The sequence below is a fragment of the Gopherus evgoodei genome, chromosome 8 (genome assembly GCF_007399415.2).
Source record: "Gopherus evgoodei ecotype Sinaloan lineage chromosome 8, rGopEvg1_v1.p, whole genome shotgun sequence".
Classification (NCBI taxonomy): Eukaryota; Metazoa; Chordata; order Testudines; family Testudinidae; genus Gopherus; species Gopherus evgoodei.
In genome coordinates, this window is record NC_044329.1 from 29,387,336 (window position 1) to 29,401,105 (window position 13,770).

General features: G+C 39.8%; 1 protein-coding gene across 5 annotated transcripts in view; it reads left to right on the top strand.

Annotated features, from left to right (window-relative positions):
* The window catches only part of TENM2 (teneurin transmembrane protein 2), a 1,578,682-nt gene that overhangs the window by 1,541,588 nt on the left and 23,324 nt on the right, over positions 1-13,770 (top strand). For all 5 annotated transcript variants that reach the window (XM_030572355.1, XM_030572352.1, XM_030572354.1 and 2 more), the window contains 4 exons: positions 708-728; positions 5,864-6,096; positions 7,785-7,939; positions 8,476-9,350. In XM_030572355.1, the coding sequence (XP_030428215.1) occupies positions 708-728; positions 5,864-6,096; positions 7,785-7,939; positions 8,476-9,350 (1,284 nt within the window). The remainder of the gene's footprint in view (positions 1-707; positions 729-5,863; positions 6,097-7,784; positions 7,940-8,475; positions 9,351-13,770) is intronic.

Sequence of the window (13,770 nt, forward strand, 5' to 3'; positions counted from 1 at the left end):
ATATTAATTCACATCTGGGAATATGGGCACTTGCCTTTTGGCCTTGTGCCTAGACAGCACACTAGGCATCAATTGATACAACACAGTTCACATCGTTCAGTCTCTTATTGCTTTGTTATCAAATAGCAGTAACCAAAGAATTACTTTGATCAGCTTAGAGAGTTTCTTGATCAGTGGCTGCATTTACAGTCAAACCTGCTTTAAGCAACTACCACAGGGACCAAAGGGGAAAAATGTGTTGCTTAATAGAAATTGGTCTAAAGATTAAAAAAAAAATCCTTTTGGAAACTTCTTTTTGGTAGTTTAAAGTGTTTGCTTTCAACTGTTAGAAGTGATCCTAGTGCCGGTTTCACTGTATATTAACCACACCTCTCCGCTAAGCCCACTGTTCCATGTGGTAAGCCGCCACCTTCTTCCCCTCTCAGCACACAAGATGAACATTTTTCCACATACTGATTATTTCAATGATTCAGAAAGTTTCTTGCAAAATATGCCTTGAGGAAGGGTATCATAGCAGGGAACTATCTGGTGATTACAACACCCCCTGGCAAGCTTCATCCTGAAACCAACGTAAGGCTAGAGCTGAAGAGAGATTTCCTCTCTTGTGTCCTTTTGTAAAATAAAAACAAAATGCTGTGTATGCTTTACCATCTATTCTTCAGCTAACTGTTTGTTCTTTTTTTTCCTTTTGTTCCCTTTCTATAAAGAAATAAAGAGTTTAAACATAGGTAAGATGAAAAGCTCTTTCCCATATAATTTGATAGTTTGTTTGCTTCACTGTGTTTGCTTTTTGTGTTGTGCTTCTTGTGTAACATAATGTTTTTCATGTACCAAATATAGTAACATTTTTATGTGCTAATTGTGTGTTATGAATATGATAAACGTTAGCAATTATGAAATGCAGTCAAAAAGAAACCAAATAAGTTCTGACAGTAATTAGGAATTTCTAGTGGAATGCAAGTATAATGAACCCAAAGTTAACTTTTACATAAGCATTTCTCCCTGCAGTCTGCAATTGGTCTAAACGGTTGAGGCAAACTACAGAACTAGCTTTTGAAAGTGCTGGACAGGGTTCACAAAGGCACTAATGAACTGGAAATGGGTCAAAAACTCATTTTCAACTCATTAATTATTTTTTCTGGATTTTCTTTTTCTTTCTTTCTTTCTATTGACTGACTGTTAACAATGTGGTGGTCTGGTTATATAATTGATTAATTAGTTTAATTGGAGTTTAAAATCCTTTACTTAAGGGCTCGTTTAAACTGGCAAGCAAAATTGGCGCTGCTGCGATCGATGCAGTGGCATTGATTTAGTGCAGGGTTTCTCAAAAGGGGTCGCCGCTTGTGGAGGGAAAGCCCCTGGTGGGCCGGGCCAGTGTATTTACCTGCCCTGTCCACAAGTCCAGCCGATCGCGGCTCCCACTGGCCGCGGATTGCTGCTCCGGGCCAATGGGAGCTGCTGGAAGTGGCGCAGGCTGAGGGACTTACTGGCCACCACTTCCAGTAGCTCCCATTGGCCCGGAGCAGCGATCCACAGCCAGTGGGAGCCGCGATCAACCAGACCTACAGACGGGGAAGATAAACACATCGGCTCGGCTTGCCAGGGGCTTTCTGTACACAAGTGGCGACCCCTGTTTGAGAAACCCTGATTTTGTGGTTCTGGTGAAGCCATAAGTCGATGGCAAAGCACTTTCCCAGCAACTTCAGTACTCCACCTCCCCGAGAGGCAGAAGGTAAATCAGAGGGAGAGCATCTCTCGTTGACATAGCGCAGAGTAGACACCACATTGGGTCAGTGTAAGCTGCGTCTCTCCAGGGTGATTTTTTCACACCCCTGAGTGACGTAATTTACAGCGACTTAAGCAGCAGTGTAGACCAGGCCATGAACAGAGTTCTAGTTCATAGGCATTAAAGGGAAAACTCTTTTCATACTACATGAACACTAAACTCACTAGCCAGGTGTCCCCAGCAGTTGTACAGCTGACATAGCCAGCCCCTGTGCCTTCTTCCTCACAATCCCCAATGGAGAGGAGAAGAGGAGTAAAACAAGGAGAGTGGTCAGCATATGAAGACCTCTGCAATCCCCAAATGCTGTATGGTCCCTTGGGGACCATAGTCTGATGGTTCCCCATCTCTCCTGAGCCCAGTATACGGGGCCAAATGGTGTGATTCCCCTCTCGCAATGCAGTAAATCAAGAAAGAGGCTGAGTCAATTAATTATTTTTATGATTATTTGTGCTGGTGGGTGGCTATTAGTTGCAGCTGTAAATCTAACAATTGTTAGGATGCTTAGAGCTTTGTGTATGGCAGCTTCTCTTAGTATTTAAATCAAAGACATAAGTGAAGTGGATGGAGTTACTCTTGTGTAAGTGAGTGGAGAATCAGACTCTTAAGGGCAAGTCTTCACTACCCGCCGGATTGGTGGGTATTGCTCAAGCTATCAGGGATTGATTTATCATGTCTAGTGTAGATGCGATACATAATCCCTGATTGCTCTGCCGGAACTCCACCACTGCCAAGAGGCAGAAGCGGAGTCGACAGGGGAGCAGCAGCAGTTGACCCCACGCCATGAGGATGCGAGGTAAGTCGATCTAAGATATGATGACTTCAGCTACGCTATTCTTGTAGCTGAAGTTGCGTATCTTAGATCGATCCCCCCGCCCCCAGTGTAGACCAAGGTTAAGACCCATTCCTGCCTACGCCAACTCCCAGGCAAACTGCTTCTTGACAGGCTGAGTCTCATTGACCTCATAGCAGTAAGTGTTATGTTCACTAGTAAGCACTATGAGATGAGGCCTTGTAGTAGAGTATCTCTAAGCAATACTGATTATTTTATTAAAAACCATTTTAAACTAAGAATACACTCCCTGCCTTCGTGTAAATCTAATAAAGAATTAAAGGGATTTTTTTAATGGCAAAGGGAGAGGCCAAAGCTGCTTAACCAGTCAAATGCTAGTTTGGGAACTCTTTATTTCTCCAGTACAGTATATATGTCATGTATCTATTTGAGAAAATAAACCGTTAGCTCTTTGTGGGAGTAATGAACGTGCATCATTTTAGATCAGTTTCCATCTGCCAAATTTGATTTGCCCCATTATCAAACTTGGAGAAAAAAGCCCCTCATATCTTGTAAGCTTGCTGCTGAGTTTGGTGGATAGGCTCATACCCTCTCTGCCCTTGTTCGGCTCACAATGGAGAGCAAACACATATATAACAGGTCTGCATCTGTGCCAATGAGTTGCTGAAACAAATGATAATGAATGCTCTGAATGAGATCACTGCATCATGATCATAGCCTGAATGGAATTCTGATAGCAGGGAGGGGCAGGGAGCTCAGTTTATATATTGATAACTGCATAAGAAAGAGAGGAAGAGGACCAGAAGGCACCCTCTATGGGCCAGAGTCTGCCACCCTACCTTGCAGTGCTTGATACCTTACTTCCCCTCGATTTCAGTAGTACCTACTTGCAGAGTGAGGTACTACTCAAAGTGAGTATGGTGACAGAACCTGCTCTTCAGTGTTAAAGGAGAGCATGTCTAATAGCATGAAAGAGGGGAAAGCATCAAAACAACATTTAAAACTTTTTTTTTAACTAACAAGCCTGGATGTTTTATCTGCTGGAAAGCTAAGAGGTCCTGTTAGCTAAAGTCAACATCTTAAGGGCTGTTCCTTGAACCCAGCACTTATCCAAGGCAAAGATAGAAAATTCAGTTAAATATTTTTTGGTGAGAAAAGAGGAGGGGAGAGGAGGTGATGAGATGACCTGGTGGGAAGGCATTATGCTGTAGAAGACAAGACAAAGGACTGAGATACTGAGTACTAATCCCAACTGATCTCACTGCACAAGTCACCTAGTTGCTCTGTGCCTCAGTTTCCTCCTCTGTGAAATGAGTATAACAGTACTTACCAATCTTTGTAAAGGGCTTTGAGATCCTTGCATGGGATAAAACTACTAAGTATTTTCTGTTTATCTAGTGTACTTCCATCTCTTCATTTTTATGGTCCTATGAGTCTTCTGCAGATGGCATTACCTCTTCCCATTTAATTTCAGCCAAATCAATCTCCTTTCCAGAATCTACTGTTTTTGAGCAAAGTGCAGAATGTGCTATTGACTCAGAATCATGCCATATTACAGGCAGTGTCAGTCTGTTGCAGAGAGGGAGGATTACAATAGAGAGTGTTTTCTCTGTCCCTCCTCACTCCCCAAAATCTGGCTGTCCTCACATATGCACAGTTGTCTGTATACTGCTGATAATCCATCTGCAGAAGGTGCCAGTGGCTGTATTTCCAGTGAAAGTCTAATGAAGAAATGGCTTATTTTCTCCATCATAACTTGCCTCGACATATCCTCACTCTTGGAGTTGTGCACTTTTGCCATTTGAATCCAGGAGTGTGGATCTTTGGAGGCAAATGACTCCATTTACTGGTAAGTAACCTGCCTTTTCTCTTGCTGTCCTCATTTGTCCTCCACACTTTTAAAATCTCCATTGACCTTAAATAAGGTCACCATAGGCTCACAAGACTGGTAAATATAATAGAGATCTTGTTTTAAAACACATTAAAGTGAGTCCATCTTGTTCCTCTGCTCCAGCTCTAGATATGTGTGTTAATGACTGACTGAAATTTCACAATTTGCAGATGGTTTGTTAAAATAGTGCCAGAATTTGATAAACTGTCAAAAATTATAGTTTCATTAGAGATGTAGCAATACATCTGAGCATCCATTTTTATAACAAATCATGACTAGTCACTGCAGAGTAGCCCAGGTAAAGGCCAAATACTTGGGCTCTCTCTGATTTTAGTTACACAGCTAACTTCATATACTATTTTAAGAACAAATGAGAACAAACTTGGTTTAAGGATAAATTTGTTATGCACCTACTTTCTACTTATGTAAGACCTCATGAATTTGGTGTCAGAGTATTCATGACTCAGAGGCTGGTGCTTTGATCTCATTCCTGAGATTTCAAGGGAAGTACAAGGATGACAATCGTTAGAGATGAACCAAAGACATTTGGCCTCAATCAGGTATCTCCAACTACTCCCCGCTTCCAAAGTAGAATGTAGCAGCATCTTTCCCCATCTCAGCTTATTATATAAGTGCTGAATGAGGAATCTAATGTTCTTTATTGGTTTACTTCAATACATTTAACACTTGCTTTATGAAACAGCCCCTGCAAAGGAATAATAAAAAGTCGTGATAGTACACACTGGAAAAAAGTCTCTCCTCAGCACATTGGTTCAACACTGCAGAATTCAGCCCAGTTGGTGGTGGATTTAGAGCTTCAAGCTATGAACAAGGCACTTCCATTGTCTCACTTTTTCAGTACTAATCGTTCTGAGCAAGAAACCATTGATACTTAGCATTTAGGAACACTAAATGCTAGATTTATCCGTCTAACTCAGGGGCTAGTCATCTTTCTGGCAAGCATACAAGGATAACAGTGGGAGGAGGGAAGGGCCTTTTGCATGAAAGTGATTTTAAGAACGGGGGGCAAGCTCCACACTCTCCAGAAAATGCTGACCAGTCTGTAATCAGAACCCAGACACATTATCTGTTTTTCATTCCTTTTTTCCTTCTCTTTGGTTGCACACAAGCCAAGCCATTTGTAGAGTTTGTAGCTGATGTATTTTTCTAAGAATTGTGCCCAAATGAAGCAGTAATATATCAGCACTGTGGGAAATAAAGGGTTTCAGTAGGAAAGTATAACAAAGTCCTGAAATGGAAGTAACTCAGACCCCTCAGAATATTAAGATGTCAAACTGTCCTTTCCAGTTCTTTAAGTGGCAGATAAGTGGCCAAAAGGTCTGGGATGTTTTTAGATTGCTCAGCCATCTCTGTTTTCTGTTTTTCCCTCCTAAAGCAACAATCCTGCCCACAAATACTACCTGGCTGTGGATCCCGTTTCGGGTTCACTGTATGTATCAGACACCAACAGCCGACGAATTTACCGAGTTAAAACCCTCACTGGTGCAAAAGACCTGGCCGGTAACTCTGAAGTGGTGGCAGGGACTGGAGAGCAGTGTCTGCCATTTGATGAAGCCAGATGTGGAGATGGAGGGAAGGCAGTGGACGCAACCCTAATGAGCCCTCGAGGTAAAGGAAGTAAAAGAGACTGGAGAAAGCAATTGTCTGAGGCTAGGCTGGATCTGGATATAATTATCTAGTAATTAAATCACTACTTGCTTGGTAATTTTTATTCTGTGCTTTAATCACAGCGGATTGGCAAATGATCATGCCTTAGTTAAAGCAAACTTTATTACCCCTTCACTGTTTGCTGCAAAAGGAGATTTCACTGAATAGGGTTTCCTCCTAAAAGGAAACTTGCAGACAGGAGAAAACACCATTGTTTGAAACACAGTCCTTTTTGGGGAAGAGGAGGGATGCCTGCTGTAGTATTTTTCTTATTTTCTGTTCTGATGTTCATTAGCCTATTCCTACAAATGGGAAAAAATGGATCTGTATCTTTTTAAGCTTCTTTATAATTTGTAGTAAGGAGCCATAAAGGATTTTGGGGAATTTTTAAGTATTTTTTTAATCTCAAACATAATCAGGAATATAGTCTTGTCTTCACTATTTTGCTTGGAGCACTGAAATCAGTGACTTCGGAGCCTGCTAATTAAAAGGGTGGGTTTGTCAAGTTGTTAGCAAAGAGAGTTTTTCTTTCAATTCTTTGTGTTAAGTAGGTGTTGTTAAAACCAAATAGAAAAGCCCCCACAAAGGCTCTTACTCTGCAAGCACTTACATAGTTGCTTATATTTGTCATGAGTAGCCTGAGTGAATGCAATGGGACTACTGGCATGTGTAAAGTTAAGCACATGTGTAAGAGCCTGTCAACATTTAAAACACTGGAACTGCTGTAGTGCTTAATTTCATAGAATTTCAGGGTTGGCAGGGACCTCAGGAGGTCATCTAGTCCAACCCCCTGCTCAAAGCAGGACTAATCCCCAGACAGATTTTTGCCCCAGGTCCCTAAGTGGCCCTCTCAAGGATTAAACTCATAACCCTGGGTTTAGTAGACCAATGCTCAAGCCACTGAGCTATCGCTCCCCCAGTGTATTAGTGAAGCTGTTTCCTAAGCCAGTCAGAGGGCTGCTCCCATCAGCATAGTTACTCCAGCTCTCTGAAAGGTGCTAGCTACATTAACGAGAGAGTTCTCCCATCAACCCAGCACTGTCTGCAGCGGGCTTAGGTTGGTTTAACTGCGATGCTCATGGGTGTGGATTTTTTACACCCCAAGTTACGTAGATATACCAACCTAATTTCTGACTGTAGACCAGGCCTGAGTGTTGGCAGGAACGGAGCTCAAAGAATTTTAAAACATCCTGAGTGAAAACCACTTCCATTCTCAGTTATTTTTGATTATGTCTCAGGGGTCAAAACCTACAAGTTCTCAAATTACACATAGAGTCTTCCAGGAGAAATGAAATCTGAATGTTTCATGTAAGAATCAAGGAGAAAAATCTTTATTTAAAAAAAATAGTTTAAAGTTTCTTTATACAGAGGCAAAAAAGAGAATAAGTCAAATGAATAAGTTAATACGAGATTAAAGATTAAGGTTGACTTGTTAAAAAAACGCAGGATAAATCCGCATAGTTCCATTGACTTCAATAGAGGTACATTGATTTACCTGAGGATCTGGACTGCAGCATCAGGGGCTGAAGGCCTGAAAAAATAGGGACGAACAAAAAAGCAGCACTTTGTTACCATCCATATTTGGAATAAACTTATCAATAAAGCATGAGACCAGAGCACTGATTGTTGCTTATTTTGCAAACCTGTAGGAATAGCAGTGGATAAGTATGGGCTCATGTATTTTGTTGATGCCACTATGATTCGGAAAGTTGATCAGAATGGAATTATATCAACTCTGCTGGGCTCTAATGACCTAACTGCTGTTCGACCACTAAGCTGTGATTCCAGCATGGATGTCACCCAGGTAGAGTTTTACTTCCTCTTTCTGTATGTGCCATACAACAGATGGTTATTTACTTTGGATAATTGCCTGGCCATTCTCTGTAGAAAATACAGTATGTTAGACTCCTCTGAAAAAGGATTTAGAGGATATTGATGACATTATGCAGGGCAGGATAACAGCTTATATAATTAGTTACTAAAAAGAATGAACCTACCCTCTTGCAGTGGTTAATACAAGTTGTTTACACAGTTATAGAGAAATAAGTTTGAGAGAATGGAAGTTATTGTATAATTGCCTTTTATTTTTTTGTACTTGCTGTCGACTTTCAGTAATGTAGCATTCAGTCCTTTGCAACAGATACATAATTAACCAAAGTTAGCATTGTCCGTAGCTTTAATTTGTACATGCAAGTATTAAGTAGAGCACTTAGTTCCATGATTTACTCTGTTAAACCATTGACTAATTTGCTGCCGTTTCACATATAATTATGTGTTGAAAACAATTTACTTCTTTGGTGTGAGTTATGCAAAAATAATGAATTATTGTGTGGTTCATAGGTGCGGCTGGAGTGGCCAACTGATCTTGCTGTCAATCCCATGGATAACTCACTTTATGTCCTGGAGAACAACGTCATTTTACGGATCACGGAAAACCACCAGGTTAGCATCATCGCTGGACGTCCCATGCACTGTCAGGTTCCTGGGATAGACTACTCCCTTAGCAAATTGGCCATCCACTCTGCGCTGGAGTCAGCCAGTGCAATTGCCATCTCACACACAGGAGTCCTTTATATCAGTGAGACAGATGAGAAAAAAATTAATCGACTACGCCAGGTAACCACCAATGGAGAGATCTGCCTCCTAGCTGGGGCAGCTTCAGACTGTGACTGCAAAAATGACGTCAACTGTAATTGCTATTCTGGGGATGATGCTTATGCCACTGATGCCATCTTAAACTCCCCATCCTCCTTAGCTGTGGCACCAGATGGCACTATCTACATAGCTGACCTTGGAAATATCCGCATTAGGGCTGTTAGTAAAAACAGACCCGTTCTTAACTCTGTGAACCAATACGAGGCAGCTTCTCCAGGAGAACAGGAGCTATACATCTTCAATGCCGATGGCATCCACCAGTACACCCTCAGTCTTGTTACCGGAGAATATCTGTATAATTTCAGCTACAGCGCCGATAACGATGTCACAGAGGTGATCGATAGCAATGGTAACTCCTTAAAAATTCGTCGGGATAACAATGGAATGCCACGCCATTTACTGATGCCCGACAATCAGATTGTCACACTGGCTGTCGGCACGAATGGTGGACTCAAGGTAGTGTCTACTCAGACCATGGAACTTGGATTAATGACTTACAATGGAAATAGTGGGCTCTTGGCAACAAAGAGTGATGAAACTGGGTGGACGACCTTTTATGAGTAAGAAAGTTTTTTTAATTTGTTGAGTATGCATTTCTCTTTCAAGTGAGAGTGGTTAGGGCCTAATATAATGTCCATTGAAATCAATGGTAGTCTTTCTTTTGGCTTCAATGAACATTGAATCAGGCCTTTAAATCTTGATATAATAGGGTACTGGAGCCACGTGTGTGATTTTGTTAACTTCAACAGTCTTGCAGTGTCCTTCCATAAGGGCCTGAGACGGATGCTTCCTGTGAGCTGCTGGGCATCCTAAAGTCCCAGTGTAGAGTATGGATGGTGAGGGAACTCCCCCACCTCCCAGCAAATTGCTAGCACCTTGCAGGATCAGTAACTTGCATTTACACTGCTGTTTGCAGGATTCGGCCCAACTTTCTTTGCCGTAAGTGGGAGGGCAAAGAAGTCCCCTTCTCCAAGCTGGTCTGCCCAGTTCACCACACAGTAATTTGTGGTTACACCCCACAGGGCTGCCTCTGTCAAGAGATTTCAATATTAGTTTCTTTTGGAACTGAAATTACAAGTCTTGCTGTTCAAATGTCAGGATATTGGACCCATATTACGTATAGGAGATAAAGTGTTGATTAACTTTACTGATTGCTCATTCTTGAGATAGGTGAGGAAATTAGATCCCAAGGTATCTGTAAGACCCCAGTGTGACTTATATAATTTGTAGATAGCTCAAAAGCACATTGGTTTTCATGAGCAGGTAGATTAAAAAAAGACAGAATTTCCCCTGTAACTGAAATGGATCAGAGATAAAGTGCCTAGGTATATTAAAAAGCTGGAAAAGCAAGCAAGATTTTCTCTAACAATTATCTTGTCCTTCACAGTATTATTGTAATTTACTTGGCAACAAGGGTTTCTGAAATAAGTAGCGCTCTATATGCTGAATATGTAAAAGTGAATATTTTGTTTTTTAACTATGGGAAGGCTGTCTATCTAGAGTGTGAGAATTTTGATGAAACAATTAGTGATACATTTAGTAGAAATTTTTTTGAAGTTAGGCTTGCACAATATTTGTCAAGCTTTATTTACAAATGACTGAACCTAGATTTGTTTTTCTAAGATTGTCCTCTGAGCAATAGGTTTGCACCTCTAACGTGCCAAAGCATCATATTGTTGCCTACTACTTAAACACTGCTAACTTTTTGTAAGAAAATAAAACAAAAAAAGTACCTGAACACAAGTAACTGGTTGATCTAGCTGGAAAAATAACTAAATTATCAGTGCACATCAGCATTATCTGTGTTTTGTGTTTGGTTTATAAAAAAGAAAAACAGTGCCATCTGGTGGTCACTATATAATTTGACCACTAATTTGAACATCTGTTCATTTTCATTTATCTTATAGATCAGGGGTCGGCAACCTTTCAGAAGTGATGTGCCAAAGTCTTCATTTATTCACTCTAATTTAAGGTTTATGTGCCAGTCATACATTTTAACGTTTTTAGAAGGTCTCTTTCTCTAAGTCTATAATATATAAGTAAACTATTGTTGTATCTAAAATAAATAAGGTTTTAAACTGTTTAAGAAGCTTCATTTAAAATTAAATTAAAATGCAGAGGCCCCCAGACTGGTGGCCAGGACCTGGGCAGTGTGAGTGCCACTGAAAATCAGCTCACGTGCCACCTTTGGCACTTTATAGATAAAACTGCATAATTGTTATCTAATTGTTATCTTTAACACATAACACATAACAGGCCTGTTTCTTTAATTAGTTACATTACTGAGGCCCAAGAGACTGCTAAATACTGATCACTGAATCAAATTTATATTAACTGTAACTGACTTTTGTGAAACACTCCTGATGAGGGGATGTGCATGGGATTTTAGATAGACCTTTACTTAGTTGTTATTGATTATCAATAGTTCGAAGTTCACCAGCTCACAGGCAGTAGCAACTAGTTTGTTTCCTAGAAACTACACTTTAAATCAAACAGCATATATTTTAATGAATGGATACAAAATAATTACAAGTGCACAGATTTAGATGAATAAAATGGCAATAGTACAATAATTTAGAATAATTACAAATTACAAAAACTTATTTAAAAAAATGATAATTAGAAATCATTATTTCAAAATATACAATATTGATTTACCTGAGGGTAATTAAAAGTCATGATTGAGACAGTATCTTGGCGTGATTTTACAGGAAAACTTCTGATACATTTTCTCGGACTACTAAAGTGGAAATATGACTTGCATGCTCTGTGATGTGCCAACATGCATCTTGAAAGTATTATATGTTATTTTTACAGGGTTCATAAAATTGCTCGGTGCTTTCAATTAAGCACTAGATTAGTAAATTAGTATGTTTGAGAAAGGATAGGTAGTAGCCAATTATCTCCTCTGCTTTGCAAGTAAGTATTGCAGCTGGGCTAAGTACTATGTATAACAATATACAGCCAGTAGACAAGAAAGGTTATGTTTTCTGTTTATCTAGAATGTCACCAGTTGTATATGCATTAGCACCTTGATCATATTCTATACCCTTGCAGCCCAAGTTTCTTTCATGTAATTAAAGAACAGAGCCACATGATCAGCTCTATCTAGGTTACAAAACATCTGTAGTGTGCCATCCACAAAGCTGTCTGTGTCTCTGGGGCATTTTTAGTTGCAAGAAGAACGTGCGTTATACCAAGTGTGTGGGAAACAACGTGTAAAGGGCAAAACTTAACCCAGTGTGTAAGATGCAAATTCTCCATATGGAAAAATGTGACAAAAGATAAATAGAGTCATCTAGTTGGAGCTGACAGTGGGTAGCCAATTTATTGTGACTCTTTAACATCCTGAGTCTATTCCAGCACAAAGCTGTTTTGTTAATGAGACAGTAAGTAATAGTTAAATAAAATATAGGAGAATCCCTGTCGACACAGCACACCGTATTTGTTTACATTTTAGATTGAATGTGTCAGGTATTTCCAGAGAGATAACTCCTCTCTCTATCATTGCTGCATTTGTTTTGGTAAATATAGGATCATAGCAATTAAAGATGGAAAAATCTATTGGGTCATCAAATCTGCCCTCTGTAAAGGCAATATGTGTTACCTCCAACACCATTACATCCTCACATTCAAATACAGATAATGAGTCCCCCTTACTGTAATAGGACAGTGGAGTTGTGAAATGACCACATACAAAAATCTTCTAAAAAGTAACATAACATAACAGTTTCCCTACTGACATACAATGCTACCTTATTTGATATCAGTGTTTTTATGCAACCTATATCTGCCAAAAGTTTTACATAATTATTTTTTTAAAATGCAATTAATTCAAATTATGAACAGTCAAGGCAAATGAGTAATACAACAGCTGACAGCAGGCTCACATAAAATAATTTAAGCTTGTTTTTTGGGCATGAGGAATAGATCTTTGAAGTGGTCCCTGATAATATCCCACTTGACGTTTGGAGTTTCCCAAGAAAGTGATGTAGTTTTCCCTTGAATCAGGCACAGAATAAGGATATATAAGGCACAGAATAGGGATATATTTAAATATATGTGGATATACACCTTGCCTATCTCCACATTAGTGCAAAAGCTGCTGTTATACCTTTATTATGCTTCATATCTGAAACCAACCTAGCTAAATCCTTTCTACAGGCTGTCAAGTAGTTGCATATTTTAAACTTCTAAAGGTCAGAACGCAGACCTTAAAGAGTGCACAGGGTATTTAGGTGCTGAGATGTTAGAGCAATGGACACATTATAAGAATTCAGTATAGAATACAGAATAGGATATTGGCACAAACACGCAGAAGGGATGCACAATGTAATTAACAATACCCGGGACAATTTGAGAGGCCTGCAAACAATGTGGCAAAAATGGCGAAAGAACCAATTAAAGTCTTGTTTCAAAATATTATTTATAACCTGAATATGTATGTTGAGAGATGTTTGAGACTAAATGCTTAGATAATCACAGTGTATTAAATCTTTGGAAAACCCAACTGAATCTATTTCGCCCATTAACCAAAAATAAAAATAAAAAAAGGATCCATTCGCCTTTCCCCTCTTGTCATGTTGCAGTGGTAATAACAACTCCGGGTCAGAGCATTTCCTGAAGATTAATGGCTCCCAGCTGAGTCTTAGGTACTAACTTCTCCCAGGCACTCATCATTTCCCAGAAAACGTCCTGCTCCATCATTGTCATTGTTTAATAAATGCATTATATCTGTCTGCTGCCCAACTCCAGGAAATCAGTTTATGAGCCACCGGCATCACCCATTAAGGAAGTTTTCATCAACTGTCCTATGCAAAATCAATGATGTCCCTATTTCCCAGGTAGCTCTTGGTCTCACCCACATGTCATTAACTCTGCTACTTACATTTCCTCCTGGGCAATATTGTAGGTACAACATGGGGCAAAATCCTGGAGCCACTGACATCAGTGGTAGAATGCCTATTAACATCAGTGGAA